Below are 21,125 nucleotides of genomic sequence, written 5' to 3'. Positions count from 1 at the left end.
CATAATCGGCGTTCAACATCTCTCGGCTTTAATTCGTATGGAACCTAATTACCTTGTTTATGAATCAATCCTAACGATTTTAAACGATGTGAGACTGTTTGCTGAGTGACTTCTAAAGGAAGTGCAAGTTCCTTTTATGTTTGAGACGAATCTTCCTCCAATAATTCCTCCAATTCTGCATCCTCTTAAATTTCTTGCCTTCCACTGCGATCTTTGTCTTTTACGTCAAAATAACCGTTTTTAAACTGTTAAAACCACTCACGACATGTTCTATCACTCAAGGCAGCCTCATTATATGCTTTTACGAGCAATCGATGCGCCTCAGCTGCAGTTCTTTTTAAATTAAAGAAGTAAATTAAAAATTCCCGCAAATGACGCTTATTTGGATCATTTGCTAAATTTAGAGATTTTTGGATAAAAAAAATATATGATGCTAATACGAAGTTAATAATATGATAGGGTAATTTTGCTCTTGAATGATCAAACTAATTTTCAAGCCGGTTATCATCTGCGAATTCTAACGTAAGCCTAGTGCCATGCCATCTCTCTAAAAACGGCGAAAACTTATTTGTACTCCTAATCATATATATAATCTACTACTCTATTATACTCGACTACAAGTATCGAGTATAGAGTATAGTCGAGTATAATAAAGTATAGTCGAGTATAATAGAGTATAGTCAAGTATAGTTGAGTATAATAGAGTATAGTCAAGTATAGTAGAGTATAATAGAGTATAATCGAGGTTAGTCGAGTATAAAAGAGTATAGTCGAATTAAAGACGTGTGTATCGGACTGATTGTGAGCCACAGCAACGCGTGGCCGGGGCACCCTAGTATATATATAGTTGTATATACTACTACATATGTACATCCTACTACAACTAATTGCTTTTAGCTTTCAATTTTCATTTAATTTTTACATTTGTAAGTAGTTTAAATGTTCCTGCCACCAGTGACGTCACGGGAAAAACCATGGCCGGTCACATTTGACCAACATTGCATTCAAAGTATTAAGGAAGAACTCGTATTAAAATTATATTTAATTGTCTGATATATGTTTCACTTTTCTTCTTCTTCTTCTTCTTCTTCTTCTTCTTTTTCTTACACTTTTTCTTTAATTTGATAATCCATATTTGCATTTATGCAATTTTTTTTATTATTATTCATTTAATTAAAAGAAATTTAGTTAAGTTTAATTATTAATGTGTATAATTACATTTTCTTTTTCATCAGAATATATTTAGTTAAATTTGATAAACAATTTAATTTCAAATCTTATAACGCCTACAAGAATATTACTTACAATTAAAATAAAATATTTTAGACGTATACTAGGTAAGTCCCGGAGTAATCCGACGACAGATAAACATCAACGAATTCAAGACCACTATATGGGAAGGAATTGTGCTCATACCAGACAATATGGTGCAAAAAGTTATATTAAACATGCGGGACCTACTGGAACAATGTAGATTATATTACGAAGAATATTAACCAGAGGAATATATGCTATTTAATATATGAATAATATGACATGGCATAATAAATAATAATTTTATTTAAAATATCAATAGATAATAATTAACAAGAAATAGACATTTAAATGTTTAATAAACGTTCAATTAAATTAAGAAGGTATTCTGGTTTAGAAGCCAAAATTTTAGGCATTTTTCGAACTAAGATAAAAAAAAATGAAAATCATTTTCAGTATCAATTTTTTTAAATGATGTTTATTAACATTTTAAGAATACAAAAAAAAAATCGTGAAAAAAAAACAATAAAAAATTCGTAGAAATACAGGGCGGTGAAGTGGGGGCTATAAAAAACGGTGCACTCTGGTTGACATGATTCCAACCCTTGTAGTGATCTGAAACACAAAAATATGGAACATTCCTAATCAGTAAAGATGTCGCTATCGGGTGACCTTTAGCCAAAAAAAAAAAAAAAAGAAAAAATTCACAAAACGGCGTCGATATGAAAAAAAAATTTTGTTTGCCCTTTTTTTTGACCTTCTTGAATTTTTTTAAAATACTAAAAAGTAAAATTTTTCAAAATTCAAAGGTCACCCGATAGAGAGATGTATAAAGAAGATTCCCACCAAATTTCAAAGGAATCGGTCGAGTAGAACTTGAGATATTATTTCAACCATCTCTAAAAAAGTAGTTTCGAGAAAAACGCGTTCAAAGTTTCGCGGAATAAAGGTAGGATACAGAATACTAAAACAGCTATATCTCCGAAAATAATTTGAATTTTGAAAAATAGTTTTAAGGACATATTCTTAAAAGGTTTTTTGAAAATATATATAAATAAATATATAAAAAAAAATTGATTTTTTCAAATTTCTAAACCAGAATAGTCCCTTAAGAACGTTTGAATTCAATGATGTTCATTTGAGTTTGAAAATGATCAGCATTGTACTATCCACTTGTTCTTTTAATGTTAATAATTATTACATACGTGTGAGAGATTTACTCTTAATTTACCATTTACATTATCGGAATATAGAATTAACGGTGAAGTTCATTAATTTTCACAGATCGATAAATGAAAGAATTTTATAATTGTTCGCAGATTTATCTTTTGATAGGAATGTTTATTGAATTGTGGATAGAAACTATTTTCATAAAATGGTTTATTGATCGTTCAAAGACTTCTGGCATCGTGGTTACTGTTGGACGATAGATCGTTCGATTTGTGGAAGAGCCAAAATAGTGGTTATCTTTTGTAAAGAAAGAATATCGGCCAAGTCGTCGTCGTCGTACCTTTTCTTAGCCATTTTCGTATCTTCCTTCTTCTTTTTCTTCTTCTTCTCCTTCTTCTTCTTCTTCAGTTTACTGAGCATTACACGCAATCGAAAATCATAATTTCTGTTGAAAACAAAAGACATGTGATTCGTCGAAAGGGTCAGGGTATATTTAAGAAGAATCGTTCGATCATTCTATTGATTTCTGTCTAACACGAATTTTCCAAAGAACATTAAGGTTCAATAAAATGTTCAAGAAAAATGTTTAGTTATTTGTTTTGGATAGATAAACGTTAAGTATTCAGCAATCAACGACACAACCAGACATCTGATAATTTTATTTCAAAAATTACATTGAATTTATATAAAATAGAATCTTTTTGTATAGAATATTTTGAATTTAAAATAATCAAAACTTTTTTTGACTCATCTAATCATAGATTTACATATTTTTATTAACAAATAATAATAGCAGCTTTTTACTTTAAACTTGTTATAAATATAAAATTTTTTTTTTATTAAAAAATTAAATTTTTCTATATAAGCAATTTTTTAATAATTCGAATAAATTTAAATTTTGATGAAATATAACATTAAAATATTTTTTTTTCTTTCTCTTCGTATATAGAATACGTTTATATAGTTTGACCAAGAAAACTTTAGACACCCCGTATATATTTATTGTAATTAAAAAGTTATATTTATAGGATTCGTGAAAAATTTGAATTCCTGGACTAACACTGTAACCAGGACTTGAATCACAGATTTTTAGTTATCTGTTGAGGCTATGCAGGGCCCAACGTCAAATTCTTCCACGAATGCCTTTTTAAATAGTTGGACATAGAGATGTTTGTCCCACATATTAATCGTATATTCTGACAAGAGAGACAGACAAGAAAACGCATACAAAAGAAATGGAGTAGTCGAGTGTCTGTTCTCGTTATTTATTAAGTTGATATAGCAAATACAATAATAACGTCACCAAATAAACGAGCACCATCGTATTGTCACGTTAAAAATGACTCACACATCATACATAATAATAAAAAATAACGAATATTTATTAGAATCTTGAATAAGTTCTCGCTGTTTTTTTACAAAATAAAAACTTTATTTAAAATATAAGGAACAGAAACGTTTTATTGAAAGTATTGTCCATCACTAGAGACTACTTTCTCCCATCTTTCTGGCAGTATATGAATTCCGCGTTGGAAAAACGACATGTCTTTTGAGGTTATCCAAGAATCGACCCATTTTTTAGCTTCTTCGTAAGAATGAAAACGCTGGTCAGCTAAGCCATGTGCCATCGAACGGAATAGGTGAACATCGGAAGCGGCTATGTTAGGTAAATACGACAGGTGGGGTAGAACTTCCCATCGAAGCGTTTCCAGGTAGGTTTTCACTGGTTTTGCAACATGAGGCCGGGCGTTATCATGTAACAAAATCACTTTGTCGTGTCTCTTCTCGTATAGCGGCCGTTTTTCTCAATCAATTGAAGTCGATAGCGATCCCCCGTGATAGTCTCATTCGGTTTGAGCAGCTCATAATAAATTACACCCTGCTGATCCAACCAAATACAGAGAAGAAGCTTCGAACCATGGATATTTGGTTTTGCGGACGATGTTGATGCATGGCCAGGCTTACCCCATGATTTTCTACGCTTTGAATTATCATAGTGTATCCATTTTTCATCGCCAGTCATGATATGGTGCAAAAAACCTTTTCTTTTCTGCCATTGAAGCAATAGTTCAACGCCGTACGATGTCTCTTTGCTTCAATTCATATGGCACCCAATGTCCTTGCTTCTGGATCATTCCTAACATTTTTAAACGTTTTGAAACAGTTGACTCATCAACTTGTAGTGTTTTCCCAATTTCTGCTAGCGTCTGAGATCTGTCTTCATCGAGTAATTCCTCCAATTCTACAGAGAAATGAAATTGAAATTTTTTTGGTGCGCCAGAACGTTCTTTATCCTCAAGTTCAAAATCATTATTTTTGAAGCGTCGAAACCAGTCTCTGCATGTCTTATCCGACAGAGCATTGTAACCTTAAATCTTAACAAGAATTCTATGTGTTTCAGTTGCCGATTTCTTTTGAATAAAGTAGTTCAATAAAATTCTCCGCAAATACACTTTACTTGGCACAAAAGCAGACATTCTCAAAACTAATAAAAAATTACTTTGTTTACACTAAAGTGAACTATCATACACTGAAATTTCAGGTTAGATACAGTACTTCCTTGTAAGTGCGTTACCATTCGAAATTTCAAGCACGGAGTACTGCTATTGCCATCTTTGATCAAACAGCGAGAACTTATTCAAGGTCCTAATATATTTACAATTCGTACACAATTTGATAGCGCTTGTTACCTATGGTATTTGTGTAAAAAAATGATTAAAATATAATAAAGATAAATCACAAATGAATTTGATTAATCAAATATCTTTTTTTGATTACATTTGGTAATAATATTTTCTTTCAATTCATTGCATATAAATAAATATATGTGCGTGTGCAGTTCAAAGTGGTTATTGTACATATTCGAATAAAAAAAAACTTCATGTTTTATCAATAAGTAACATGGTCGTTAAATAAAGATAATTATCAGTATTTCCTCGAGTTCTATACTGGAAGTATCTCGTGAATATCCGAAAATAGTATCAAATTCGCGTACGATGTTTATCTTTCGAAATCTCCTACAGATCGTTCGAGTTCTACTCTAAAGTTTCGATCTACGTTACCATCGCATCCATTTTCGATAATAAACTTTCCCTACAAGCTTCCGTTGACGTGTAAATATCTTAGAAGATTATTATCGTTTCAACTTGATAAAATAGTCATTCGTAATTTCTAACATTCGATATGTTCTACGTAATCAATTTGAAGAAGAAAAGCATTTTCAGATATAAGTTTACATGAACTTTGTTCATCTATTTGACCTCACCTCAGTAATACGTATTAGAAATTTAGTTCTAACCATTTTGGACATCCTGTACATCTATATGTATGTATATAGAAACGTAGTTGAATTGCGAAATGTTTTAAAAGATTAAATTAAATAAGTTTGTCGAGTCATTTTTAATATTCACATCTGTTGGCGTACGATGAAAGTAGGCCACAAATTGGCTCGGATTTAAATCTAGATCCACGAAATATTCATATACATATACATATTGAAAAAAATATTATTTAACTTATCTTAAAAATAACCTTTATTTATTTGCTTCAAAGTAATACATTGTTGAGAGAAAAATCATTTTTTATTTCTCATCAATTTCGAACATCTGGTTTCAAATAACCTATACCGTAAATTCATATTTTCATCAAAGTTTATTTTCCAAATTTATTTGGAACATTGTTTAGAATAATTATTTTAGACAATTTCAAATATTGTAAAATTTAAAATTTGTCTTATGAATAATCAATCAATAATTTTATAAATAACTCACATTTATATTCATATGTTCTTTTTTTCGTTGAATATTGGATTTAATTTTGATTGTTTTTATAAATATTTTTGACTTTTTTCTATAACGGTACGAACGACTTATTTGCTTTATTTTTCTCGTGATGTTTCTTTTTTTATCTTAAATATATTTTAATAGACTTTACTTTTACATATTAAAATACTGGCTTTTGTTTGTAAAAAATATGTTTTTCGGCGAAACCATATTTTCTTTTATTCAATTTTATTTGTTACTCATTTTTTATATCTTTGTTAAATACTTTACCCATACACAAGGTGTCCCAGTTTATTTTCGTAAAATTTTACCATTATATTTTATAAATAAAAATAAAAAAAACATATTTTATAAAAATAGACTTTTAAATGGTTCAATGAAAAGTAACAAAATTACGAAATGATAAAAAATTTCTTTTTTGCTCGATGTCACATAGGAATAGATTGTCAATTTAATTTAGAATTTTATTTTATAATATTATTCATTATTCTACGAATGTAGGATTGGAAACTAAGGAAAATAGAATTTATTCCATTACAAATTTCATCTGCATTTTTGTTAATTACAGCAAACAGGTCACGAATCCTTCGCATTCATTTCTGATGCTTATTCATTCGTGTTTAATAATCTTTTCCTTTCCCAACTCTCCACAAGTGAAAATTTATTAGCATAATTTCTGATGATCTTGAAAACCGAGAAATTGATTTCCCTAGACTTGTCCATCATTAGAAATAATGGTCGTTTAACTATTTCCGCATAATGTACTGAATAATTATTTAATTCAATTTATAAATGTTTATGAAATAATAATTAAATATCTCCACCAATTCTGGTAGCACTTAATTTTGTAGAAAATTTTAAAAAGACTGTACAATTAATCTTTCCGATAAAAAATGAAATCTAATTATGTTATTGTTGCATATTCAAATAAATTATGCAATTCGTTTTTATGTTGTGTCGACGAAACACCAAACCGTTATCATTTCGTATTTCTTTTTTCTATTTTTTTAATAAAATATTTAAAAATTCATATTTATATAATATTTTATTCTTATATCTATTACTTAGAGAATACACCGATAAAAAATGCTGTAGAAATAATTGAGATACCCAGCATATTCCCTGAAAACTTCTCTTTTGGTTTCGTTACATTTTTCAATAATTTTATTTTAAATTCTACGCGGTCCTCTTTTAAGCTTATCTTGACAAACGATGAGGAAATACATAAACATAGTATATTGCAACTATCATAATTTTAAAGTTAGCTTATTAGTAAGTTTAAATAGAGAGACTATATAAACTTTCTGTTAAAAATAATTTTCATCTTTCATTAGCAAGAGAAATATATATATATATGTAGGAGAGTTTTAAGTGTAGCAGAGGTAGACAAAAACTAGTATTCAGTCCTTTCTGTAGATCTTGTTTTATTGAAAAGGAAAAATCTATTCAGATTAAAAGAAAAGATTAGGTGGGCCATAAAACCATAAATGAACCTTGAGGGTTATTAGGATATTGGTGTAATAAAAAACCATGTGTGCAGTGTAGGGACCCTTTGAAGAATTTCCGATACCTGTGTAAACATATGCGATGCCATAAAAAGGGGTAACATTCCGATGTGCTAGATTAAGTTTCTGTATGCATAGTTCCCACTACCGAAAACCATAGGCTGTACCTGTCGGTGGACTATGGGGTGGATCCTTATGCTATTGGTCAGTAAGATTTGTAAGCTTCTTCCCTCTCAAAAAGGGGTGTAGGTGATTTCTAATATAAAAGACATGGAAAGGAATAAGAAAGCAGAGTCTCGGGGGTAGAAGTAAAGGAGTCTCGGTGGTAGAAGTAAAGGAGTCTCGGTCGTAGATGTAAGGTAGTCTCAGTCGTAGAAGTAATGTAGTCTCAGTCGTAGAAGTAGAACAGTAGCAGTCGTAGCCTTAGGTAGATATCAGTTGTAACAGTCGCAGTTGTATCAGTTGTAACAGTCGTAAGAATTCTGTCGCTCATCTAAGTTGTAACCGTAAGATTGTGAAACTAATAATGTACCTTTTCTAATACCTGTTTTAAATAAATCTTATTAGTAGGATTAAACTGGGTGTATGTTCACCTCGCACCTCTCACCCTAAATAAATTATCCCTACATATATACATTAGAGTGGGTCAAAAAAATCAATTATTTTTTTTTTACAAGTGACACGGAAAAATGGGTTGCTAGACACATTAAACAAATTCTCACCAAATATGAGCTCTTAATTTTAATAGGAAAGATCCTCCGCATCGTAGTTTTTTATTTTTTTCTCAGTCCAATAAAATAAAATTCATACCTCATCATTAATTGATTGTACAGGAAAATGTTCTGGAAGAATTTTGTAGGAAATGTAATGCTCTACAAAAAAGGTATCTTATACTTTTTCCGTAAACCTCATCATTTGAATGATATTGAAGATTTAAGTTTGATTATTTTAAGACAAATTTCATTTTTGTTTATGAATTTTATAACTCGACAATAAATGACTATTAAAAAATGCGCAATAAAAATTTTTGTAGGAAACTAACTGCTCTATAAAAATGGTGTCTTATGTTTTGGCGATTAAATTAAGCGTCTAACACGTGTGATTTGCACACATGTTCATGTTACTCTCGATAAATAAATGTAATTCTAATAAAATTAAATAAGGAATAAATGCGAAAATAAATTTAAATAATTTACAAATCAAACCAACGTTAAATTTATCTGATCGATTTTTTTTTAAATTATATTAAAAAATTCAATAATAATCGAATATTATTTTTTTTTAAATAAGTTACCTAAAATATTTTATGTTAGTTAAAGAAATAAATTGTATAATATATCTTTTTTTTCTAAAATTAAATAATTTTATTTATTATCATAGTGTCATATCTGATTGCATTTTTTGAAAACTAGATGGTGCACAAGTGCAATTCTTACATTTAGAGTTTCCTCTTAAGTATAGAATATTTCTAACAGATGGCGTTATCAAATAGTAACCAGTAGTAACCGACGCTTTTTATTGTTTGGCGGTATCTGTTGATTATTTCGTCTAGTTTATTTTTAAATCTTTTTGGATTATCAATATTATATTAAATGAATGTAATATTAAATATGTCAGTGTACCATTTGTAAATTGTTAATGATCAGTTTAATATTCGTGAGTTAACAAATTTCTATCAATGTTGTGGAAAATGGTGAACTAACCTCAAAGCTTGTTTATTCCTTCATATATTTTTATCTGTCTTTTTCTCTCTTTCTCTTTTTCTTTCTCTATCTTTTTCTTTTCTTTTCTCTTTCTCTTTCTATTGTATATATTCTACTCCAAATAATCCAAAACTGCAAATATATTTTAATCCATAACAATAAGTGTAGAAAAAAGATTTAAAAAATTACTAGTGAAATAACGGTGATTAACAGTGAATTAAGGGGTTTTATTAATATTTGATCAAAGTAATTCAAATATTTATCTATGGAATATAATAAATCAATTGATAAATTAATAATACAAAAGCTATGTGAACTCTTTGACGGTGTATGGAACTTCTGCGTGGTTATTAATTACTGCTAATGGAAGAAAGAGGATAATGAGTGATTCGGATGATACCGATGTCCTACTCCTGATCCCACCTGATCTCTTCCTCGTACCATCCTCCTCTGATTCCGACATTAGTAGAAGGAGTTATGATAAATTAGATCGCTCTTGTGGAAGAAGAGGAGTTATATCAGAACTAGTCGGTCATATGCAATCTTTAGAAAATAGGATTTCTGCTATTGAGTCTAAAGAAAACAGTTTGGATATATCCATATTGGAAAATTCTTTGGATTCTCAAACTCAAGACAACGGACGCTTTTATCATAAGCAATCAAGCAGAAGCAACTTTTCTGTAAGTCAACCGTCCAGTTTGCAGACTAGTCCTGTGAAACCTCGCAAGTCCTTCTCAGTTCCTTCTACACCCACTAGGTATGTATCATCCAATCGTACTAACTCAAAGCAGAATGATGTGAGATCGAGTCATAATACTCTGGAAACTAATAATACTAACTCTGTTAATACTAACGCATGTGATCATGAAAAGCATGAAAGTTTAGAATCTCATACGGACTCTGTCTTGGTACCATTTGTTTTTCATCATCTTGGAATCCCGCATGTTGTTGCTGGTACCTCGGTAACAAGGGAATTGTGTTCTGTTTCAAATGATAACCACGGTGCAAATAATATGTACAATAAAGCTTGCGATAAATCATATTTAGTACCATCTACCTTGCTTAATACAATAGGACAGCATAAAGTGGATTGTAAAAAGATAAAAAACATGGAAATTTCCGAAGTGGATGAACTTATTCAAGAAATGGAAGCTACCGATTTGGAATTATCTAAAAGAATAAATGGTGCTACTTCATATCAATGTAATCAGAAAAAGGTGGAGTCATTTCTTCAAAAACAACCTAGTCAAGGCATCAAAGAAACTGAATCTATTTCCAAAAATCAAGGAATTCATACGTATACTGATTTATCGTTAACTACCCGTCCAACTAGTTTGTTTCAATTAGATGAGGCCGATAAATTAATATCAAATTTTAAACAATGGGAAGAAAGAGTCCGTCAATCTGTTGCTGATAAGAGTCATACTGTTCAGAATATGGAAGATAAAACTACTAATAATACAGAACAATTACATAGTAAGAAAAGTTCTGATTTCATCACATTTATGCCGGAGCCAAATCAAACTAAATTCAAGAAAAACGATATAGGTAGTAGTAATACAAAGGAAGTACAAAAGAATGTAACAAGCATCTTAGAAAGTTCTGAAGGACTACATAGTGGTAACGGGCAGAATAAACATACAGTAGTTCCTGAAGTTACAGAAACTAGATCTGAACTTTTAACAAATATTTGTACAAAACCACTTTATTCCAGTAGCTTACAAGATATAGTCAAAGACACAGAATCTTCCTTAAGGTATACTTTTAAATATAGAGATTAGTCTTGCATTATTTTTTATTTAATAACAAAAAGGAAAATAATTAACAAAATTGATAATTTTTGTTCTCTGCAAGGCCACAAAAATTATTATCTTTATCAGACTTTTGGGATACCAATACTAACAAATCTCAAGGAGAAATGATTAGAATTAAATTAGAAGAAGAAAAATTTCGAAGAGAAGTATGATCCAAATTTACAGATTCCAATTTCGATTTTAAATTCATATTTTTAAACAATAATTTTTATTTTAGCATTGCGAGATATTAATTCAGGAACTTCAAAAACGTTTATTGGAACATCAAGAAAAACTCGCGGTTGCTGTTAGGGTAGATTACGAAAAAGATTTATTAATTGCACAATTTAACAATGCATGGACGAAATTAAAGCAACGCGTTAAGATATTAGAAAAAGAACACGAAGATTTAGAAAAAAATCTTACAAATATTAACGAGAAGCATCAATCCGAGATAAACGAATTTCAATCACAAATAAAACGTTTTGAGAACGAATTGTCTAAAGCATTGGATCTCGCGGCTGGTTATAAAGAAAAAAGCGATAGTTTGATGAAAGAAAAAATCGACATGTTAAAGTTACATGCTGATGAAATAGAAAATTCTAAGACCTTGATTCAAGCTGCAGAAAATAGAAATCAACAAATTAAATTAGAATACAACAAATTAAAAGAAACGAATCAACAAAGTGAAGAAAGTTTAAGGAACGTTCAACAGGAATTAAATAGAGAACGTTTACGAAGTAACGAAGTTAAAAATGAAATGAGCGTAATACATAAAGCATTGGATACTTGTGAAGCAGAATTAACAGTACTTAAACAAGAAAAGGAAAATTTACAACTTAAGATAAAAGAAGAAATTAATAGAAATAATATTTTAGAACAGAAAAACATATTTTTACTTAATTCTTTGGATGATGCAAAAAAAGCGAAGTACAGTATCAATAAAAGTAATATAAAATAATACAAGGTATCCTAAAAATCGTTTTATAAAGAAAAAGCAAAATATTAGATAAAAGTAGCTGATTAATAGCTTTTACTATAGAAATAATGGGGACCATTTGATTATTTTTAATAAACATTACTTCCACAAGAACTTATTTTAAGCATATGAGGTTGAGACATATTCAACATTCATCACTAATAATAAAAATAAAAGTAGGATCCGCAAATTATAATTGAACGTTTAGACCTTGTCTTTTCTCTTTACTTTCTTCATATATTGTCTTTTTTAAATATTTATATTATTTTTATCACAAAATCAATATTGCAATATATTGTTTTTCATTTCAAGATATTAATTTCTAATTACAACGTTGCTAAAAAAAATATTGGCTCGAGATGTCTCTAAACACTCTAAATACCTGAAAGGAAAGATTTCTATTATTTCAGTTCAATAAAGCGATTTTTAGATCACCATGTATTACTTTATATACAATGCCCAATAATTTGATTCAATTGTATTTATTATTTATTCAGAGATTGGCAAAGGAAGAAAAAAATCTTTGGAGGAACAACAGATTAAAATGAGCAGCGAGTTACAAGAAGTATATCAAAAGAAACTCGACGAAGTTGTAAAATCTAAGTTGCAGGAGTTTCAAACTCAATTAGATTCGGCGGAATTAGAATTCGTTGAGGAATTGAAATCAAGGCAACAAGTTATAGCCGAATGCGCGGCAAGAAAAATTAAAGAAATTATGAATAAGTAGGTGAACAAAAACTTTCATTAGTTCAAAAAATAACAAAATTCTATATACTATAAAATAAATAATTGTAGTCAGAACGATTAATAATAATCGAAATATTTGTTTGTTCCAACAAATAATCGTATATAGGCATCAATTAGAAATAAATTTATTAGAAGAAAAACACAAAGAAGAAAAACGGCTGTTCGAGTTGCAATTGGCCCAAGCTACGCAAAAGTCATCATTATTAGAAATGCATTTGAATTCGCAACGTGCTAATAAATCACAATTGGCGGAACAATTGCATTCGGTAATGCAAAAACAATGGCAACAGGCGTTACATATAATATCAGGTATTGTCATCGATCGATAACGTTTACCATTCGTGCATTTTAATTTTTTTTTTTTTATTTCATAAAACAATTCATATAATTTTTCTTTTTATTTTTTGGTCATTTTCATAATTTTTCATAATCACATTATAGGTGGTAATATTGAGAATCAGTTTCCGTTAGAAAGAATAACGGGGGAGAAATTTTTTGAAAACAAAATGCCGAGTGAAACATCGTCAAATTGTCAAATGAAACTTTCGCAGGAACCGTCGATGATACCGACAACGATGTCGTCTTCGTCGTCCTCTAAAAAGCAGACTTTTCAGAATGAGCATAATCGTAATGAAAATTTAATCGATACTCCATTATCAAATAAAATGGAATCGAAAGAAGATCTTCGTAAATATATCAAACTCGTAAGAACAATGAAAATAAATTGATGAAAATAAAAAAAAGAATTTTTCATAATCATGTTTATTACAACATTTATTTCATAGATCGCCGAAATGCAAGAACCTAAACAAGAGTATAGTTTTTTCGAACATACTATGTCCTGTTCTCCTACAGTTTATAGAGAAGTACCACGAAAGCACTATACTAAAAAAGAATTAAGTATTACGAACGAAGATAGTATTTTATTGCAGGCTACCTCGGAGGTTTGTTTTATTTTTTTTCTTCTTCTAATGAATCGATTCATTAAAAATTGATTCATTCGTATTTAAAAAAGAGAACAAAATTGCAAAATTTTATTACAGAGTTCGGCACATGATTGCAGCGAATATATACCTGTACCTCAAAAGTTCAGCAGTAAAACTGATCAACAAAGAAATAAACCACCGTGGAAATGATGTTCGGTTCACGAACATGTAAATGATAATTCGGGTATAGATGAAGTTGATATTGTACGAAAATATCGTTTCGGTTCAGTACAATTTTCTAGCAATAATGAAACAAATTGAGATATTCAATATTTTATTTTAAAAAAAATTTTTATTAATTTTTTTTTGTTTTTTGTTTTTTTTTGTTTTTACTATTTTCTTTTATGAACATTCCAACATACTTAATCGAAAGTATTTAATACAGTATTTTTTTACCACAATTAACCATTTCATTTAACTTTAACTCATTAATCCTCTTTACGTATAATATAAGTTTCATCGCAAATTAATACTACCGACAACATAATTACGTTGCTATGTCTGAAGCAGAGGAAAAGGATGTACGATTAGACAAACGTGGCTCATTGATAATGAAACAATTTATCTCCTGAGTTTCGTAAGCTGAACAGAGTTTATTTTCATTTTATTGAACGAGTTTGAAATTTCTTTTTTTCTCTCTATAACCTAATTTGCTTTTGTACCTGAAAAAGAAAATAATTAAATATGAAACTTTTATATTTAATATAGTATTTAATATAATAATACGTATATATTAATCATTAATTAAAAATATTGGTATACTGCATGGCATATTTATATTTAATAAATAATATTTATACTATATTGATGTTACGTATACTGAGTGTCGCAGTATTTTTTCACAAAATTTTATTAACATATTTGTTTAATTAAATATTTAAGAGAGCCCATATTTGTATAAAATCTTGTTCTTATTTTTACTTGTAGAATGTGTTGGTAAAAAAACCTAAAAAATTCTGTATATAAAATATTGTAAAGTTATATGATATTATAGAGGGTTAAATATTAATTAAACATTTTTTTTTATTGGTAAATCTAATTCAAAATCCAACTAAATGCATTTACGAATATAGGAAATTCATTATTTATGAATGAGATTTATTTTAAATGAGACATCGTAGTAAAATATTTGTTTCGATATTCGTGATCCTTCTCTATTATAGAATCTGTACGATATGAACTAAAGTCGGTCATAAACTCCAGATTATTATGTTTCGTAGTTCACCATGATTATTCCAAAACTGTTATTGAATTGCAATAGGTTGGTAATGTCTCGTGAATAGTAATAGTTCGTCAGAATCAACGTTACGCATCAAAATAGTATCGTGAATCGTTTCGAAGGTGAGACATTACTATTTGTCTTGAAGAGCTCTAACTTCTTGCCAACTTCGAGGAGTAAAGAACGTTTAAGCGATTAGAGACTTGGTGAAAGATGAGTAAATGTACGGAGACGAGAGAAGAACGAAAATGTCTTGGAGGAAGAGAGAAGAGACTCACAAAGGAAAGAAGATGTAAATCCGAGTTAAAGGTATGAATAGATTCATTTATTTTATTTTTTATACTATTAATATAAATGTTTTAACATTATTATTAAAGGAGTTTAATTAATAATTAGTAATTCATTAATTATTAAATGTTATATTAATTATTTGTGATTTGAATAATGAAGTAAATCGTTAATATCATATTATTAATCTAATTATCTTTATTTGGACTAATTATCATAAGCAAAGATTAGTTAAAAGAAACATTTTACACACAGATGATTATTAAAAATAACTATAATTATCTTATCCGAAAAACAAATTAATTCAAACTCTAATTATTCAAAAAATCTGATTACAGATAAAGACTAATTTATACCAAGTATTTTACATAGATACTTGTATAAATGTAATTATAATTATCTCATATCAGAGAAAAATTAAATAAATCATAATTCTGTTATATATTTTAAAATACTCGAACAAATCTAATTATAGTAGATAATTCATATAACAACTTATATAATAATAATAAATCAACAAATAGCTTACGCAGATAAATATCAAACATAACTATAATTCAAAAATCTGAGTAAACCATGATATATACTTTTAATTATCAAAAAAAAAAAAATCTAATAAATATAAATACTAATATAATCATCTATTTCATCATAAATCATTATGTCCCAACACATTTTCATCCAAAAAAACAACTGTTTACAAATAATCGAATTTCTTAGATAAAGTAAAACGGACTATATTGGAGCAACCACAAGCAAAAGAATCTACAATGATGGCAACTTCGATTAAAGGATATATTATGCCTATGGAAAATCCTACTACAAGTTGGCGCCGGTTATGAGAATCTTATGCACTATGTGGAGAACAAGTTGCCGATTGAAAACGAAAGAGAAGGAAGAATGCAAAGGGAGGAACGTGATAGTGACCTATCCCTCCTGTCCCCCTCATCCTCCTCCCTCTTTTATTTTTTCTCTCTCTCTCTCTTCTCTTTCTCTCTATTTCTCTTTCTCTTTCTCTCTGTGGCGCCTCACAGAGATAGTAGGTATATAGTAGTCATGAGCTCGTTCGTTCTTCACGCTCGCTTCGTGGCCTTTTAGTCGAGTACTTGTCGGCGAGTTTCGTTCCACGAAGACACGAATATACTGACAAACCAAACGACAGTTTCTATTCCTCGTGTGCGTGTCTTTTTCTTTTTCTTTTTTCTTTTCTTCCTCTCTTATCGTGACTCTCATCGTGACTCTCTCGTGGCACGAACTCGAACGCGTGAGTCCACGAGAGTAGTAGAATGCATCGCGTTGGAATAAAACGTTTCAAGTTCCTCGATTATTCTTTGATCGTTCTCTCATTGTTATTGTTCGTTTCTTTGATCGGTGATAGCACTGGGATCGGCTGGAAAAGACGAGAGGACAAAACGAAATGTCCAAGAGTCAAGGGAATAAGAAACTTTGACATATCAGAGGTAACAATAACTTACAAGGATCTTATCGTCCTTTTTATTTAATATTTTTTTCTCATTTTTTTTTTTTCATTAGATTAGACTGAACCTTTTTTTCTAATTTATTATTATTTTTAATGTAGAATAGATTTTTTTCTCACTAAATCGGTAAGAACTTTTTACAAAAAAAGAAGCCTATATTTGTTTCTATACTTTTGATTATATTTAAGTAATACGCGTTTATCCGAATTGAAATAATTTTAAATAAAAGTAATAATAGTAATGTGTATAATATAGGGAAAGAGAGAAGATATATAAAAAAGAAAAGAATTCATTTCTCACCCCATAATTTAGTTGAATCTGACTTGCAATCGTTTTTAATGGAAACGTTCGCTCGTTCGTTCGTTCATTTGTTCGTTCTTTGTCTATTGACGTATGATAAAATCCATTCATTTATTAGCCGCTAATATTGCAGCTTTCCGGATTGACGATGAACGGTAATTTAGCATCGAACAGTCAGCAGAGTAAATAGCATTCTGTAACACGCCGATTCAAATTGCAATTTAATTGTCCCGGCACTTCGATTTTCCGCGATATTGAAAACGATGTTTTCTCGATCGTTCCAAACTTGTGCCAAAAAACTGACACAGATAATAATTTTCTTTTCGACATGGAACAAATTGATATACACGTTGTTACATTTTTTGGACACTTTTTATTACGCTAACAATAATATTTTATGAAAGAAATGTCATATCTTTTTCTCTTTCTCTTTCTCTTTCTCTTTCTCTTTCTCTCTCTCTCTCTCTCTCTCTCTATCTTTAAACAGAATTTTTAGCAAATTTATTTATAGATTGTCGCGTAGTATACGGTGGAAAGCAGTTTCTACTATAATGCATGAATTTTCTTCTAATTTATAATTACGATTTTAATTTTTATATTAAATTTTTTTGAGTATTCATAAGTATTGATTTTTTTAAATAAAGTATAATAAATACTATATAAATATATTATATTATAATAATTTACCTAATAATCTATCCAATATAAATAAATTATATATTAAATTAAAACAAATATATTTTATATCACAAATAATATAGACATTTGCAAGATATGTTATTGTAGATTGTTTTATTTTAATTACAATGCCCATTAAACATATTCTTGTTTTAAATTCGTTTGAATTTTCATTGTAACTAATTGCGAGATATATACTTGTAGTTCGATCGAGACTTTAAATGACTAATTTGATTACGAGCTCGCAATTATCGCATCCGGATCTGAATTATCTTCCGTGAGGTCAACGAGATAACCATTGTACTGAACTCAATGATCCTTGATAGTATAGGAATTTGATGTTATTTTCGAACTGTTTTCTTGACCCATTCTAAAAGTATTCGCAACGAAAAGTAGTTTGTCCGAATGACTACTTGGAAGTACGGTTCAAGTATGAACAACTAAGACTATCATGGTTCAACTAAAAATAACATCTTCACGCTAGAAATTCGTAAATATTACGTCATTTTATGAAAATATAAAGTAGTTCAAAAAATTATATCGTTTTTTTTTTTTCATTTTAATGAAAAATACAAGAAAATTTATTCATATTTTAAATTCAAGTCATATTTTAAGTGATACTGAACGGTTGAATTTGATAAATGCAATTTCTCAGTTATTTTTCGCCTGGTTATTCGAAAATGAGCGTTCACCAGTGCTTTTATTTTACCATCATCCCCTTCAACTGGGCGACCTAAATGTACATCTTTCTACATTGAAATTATCAAAAAGAAATTTCAATAAGCAATTTTGATATTGGTATTCACTTTACATATCTTCCCCGTAAATGACATTTTTTCTCTGCAAACTATTCTAATCGATTAAAAACCTTTACTTTTGAATATTTTTTTTTTTAAATAACATATATAGGCCGTAAAAGTTGTTGTCATTTAGTAGTGTTAAGCCTAATTTTTAAGAAAATTAAAAAATTAGGATCAATCAAATGTTTTGATAATGTTCCATATATCACTTTTGTATAAAAATTATTATTAAAAAGTAACAGTCGAGATTATTATTAAAAATAAATCGTATTGCTAACACACTGCTATTATTAAAAATTAGTAATTGATTATAATGAAAAATGATATGATTGAATTTAGAAAAATAATTATATTATTATAGTTTCTTGGATCATGGTACATAGTACAATATTATGCTAGTTCCGAGGAAGCACTAATTTATAGATGCATGAGAGCCGAATTATCCGTGTCATCGGAAAGTGCAGAGGTTACTATGAATTTCACGTACAGTTTTACTGATGATCCGATCAATGAACAACTCGTTGGTAATATCACATGGAAAATTCCTTCACCGGAGTTTCCAGCACATTGGGTTCATGCGGAATTTCCCTGTGAGTTTCGAATGCCTTTTTGTTCCTTCCATTAACGTGCGAATGTCATTGAATAATTCATATTTTCTGCGTAATACATTTTGATTGAGTCACTCTTTTAGATGAAGAAATATATAACACATATATATTGGATTCGGATTACAAAACGTGGGCTTTACTGATGCACTGTGCCGAAAAAAATAAAAGTCCACGTTATTTGTCTAGTTTTATTATGAGTAGACAACCTAGTTTAGGAGTTAATGTTGTTTCTTATCTACGTGAAAAATTACCAAAGTAAGTAGGCTTCTACATTTTATTTGTCTTTAATTCTTTTTTGCAAAATTTGCACTATTGTCAAATTATATTTCTTTTGGTTTTCTTAATTGTTAATTATGATCCAGTAATTATGATAGTAAAGTAAATCGAAAAAATGATTTTTTATGATTTATCAAACATAAAAATTATTTAATTTATATTAGAAAATAAATTATTAAGTAAACTTTTCTATTTTTTGGTCTATTATCATAATTACGAACAAAATTGTGCTATATATTATATTGTATGATATTAATAGAAATAATTATTTAATTAAAGATAAATATTTCTTTTTATGAATAAACACATATGTCGTTTTTTGATTTAATAAAAATATATACATTGTGTTAACAGATACGATATAGATTTGGAGTATATGTTTCCTATGGAACAAAAACAATGCAATCAAACGGATGTACCACCATACAGTATATCTTTCGTTCCAATAACGACGGACAAGAAAATTAATTCTAACAGAAGACATTTATTCAAACGAAAACACAAACGATTTTAAAATACGATTAAATAATTCATTATGTTCATACGTACGTATGTATGTATGTAGGTATATCTCGTAATATTTCAATTACAACGATGTCGATACTTAAACTTAATATTATTAAATCAATTCTTATGTTCGCGAATAATGCTCATTAATTCTTTTTTCTATTTATAATAATATAATAATTTTAATAAAACATTATTTTTTCTAGATGCAACATAGTTTTCGTCGAAATTTTATAATTAAATATAGATATTTTTTATTATTAAACATTCTTTTTATTTAACAAAAAATGAGAATAATTTAATAATTTTTCTTTAAATATTATAGATTTTTTTAAATATTTATATTACTAATTTTAATTTATTTCATTGTTCTTGTGTCATATATAATTCAATGATATTTTATGGTAGGTATTTATAATAAGTAGGTAGTAACATATATATTTAAAAGAAATAAATGAAAAAAGTATAGAATGTACATCATTTATGGAAACAATGAACATTTTATTAATAATTAACATTCCTAAATATGCTTCGTTAGTTTATGCTAGATATTAATTTTTCTTGTACTTCTAAAATATTCATTTGATATAATATGTATAATATTAATTAATTTGTATAAAAATTCTAGTAATATGTCTATTGGATCAAGGTAATATTTTGATTACTATTATATAGTTATTAAAAATTGGAAGAGTGCATTGTCTCAATAATATATTTTTTATAATTTATTTATGTGTATATATATGTTTTATATGGAAGTCTGTAACATATGAAGTTTTGTATACTGTACTTGTCAAATATAGTATAGTCTGTTTAAAGAATAGTCGCCTTAGTTGTCATCGATGGTAGAATTTTGGCTCGGGCTTTGTGCAGTTTGAGAATTTTTTCTAGTTCCTGATCATTTTCTTTTCTTTATGATCTTTTTTCGATTAACAATAAGTTATAGGCTATTTTTCTGTTATGATACCCCATGCAAAGCATCCTAATAGTTTTACCTAAATTATGAATTCAACATATATTGATACAAGGTCAAAACGTTTCTTTTTGCATTT

General features: G+C 28.7%; 2 protein-coding genes and 1 long non-coding RNA gene across 3 annotated transcripts; 2 read left to right on the top strand and 1 right to left on the bottom strand.

The window, feature by feature from the left end:
- Positions 1-9,214: 9,214 nt before the first annotated feature.
- Cnb (centriole duplication and spindle assembly protein centrobin) lies at positions 9,215-14,721 on the top strand. The gene is made up of 8 exons (XM_089174125.1): positions 9,215-11,170; positions 11,269-11,374; positions 11,446-12,142; positions 12,684-12,909; positions 13,040-13,242; positions 13,375-13,637; positions 13,719-13,877; positions 13,977-14,721. The coding sequence occupies exons 1-8, from the start codon at positions 9,795-9,797 to the stop codon at positions 14,067-14,069; spliced, it is 3,123 nt and encodes a 1,040-aa protein (XP_089030251.1). The 5' UTR covers positions 9,215-9,794; the 3' UTR covers positions 14,070-14,721.
- LOC107064428 (uncharacterized) lies at positions 14,223-18,680 on the bottom strand. The gene is made up of 2 exons (XR_001475483.2): positions 17,205-18,680; positions 14,223-14,581 (listed from the first exon to the last, which is right to left on the bottom strand). It is a non-coding gene; the product is annotated as an uncharacterized LOC107064428 (long non-coding RNA).
- On the top strand, positions 14,853-20,894 carry Karl (lipocalin/cytosolic fatty acid-binding protein Karl). The gene is made up of 5 exons (XM_015317107.2): positions 14,853-15,447; positions 16,147-16,886; positions 19,044-19,272; positions 19,374-19,545; positions 19,921-20,894. The coding sequence occupies exons 2-5, from the start codon at positions 16,713-16,715 to the stop codon at positions 20,078-20,080; spliced, it is 735 nt and encodes a 244-aa protein (XP_015172593.1). The 5' UTR covers positions 14,853-15,447; positions 16,147-16,712; the 3' UTR covers positions 20,081-20,894.
- Positions 20,895-21,125: the final 231 nt, after the last annotated feature.

The sequence above is a fragment of the Polistes dominula genome, unplaced genomic scaffold (assembly GCF_049000335.1).
Source record: "Polistes dominula isolate Pdom_NZ unplaced genomic scaffold, Pdom_raw_medaka contig_482, whole genome shotgun sequence".
NCBI classification, from domain to species: Eukaryota; Metazoa; Arthropoda; class Insecta; order Hymenoptera; family Vespidae; genus Polistes; species Polistes dominula.
This window is presented reverse-complemented; position numbering and strand designations above follow the sequence as displayed.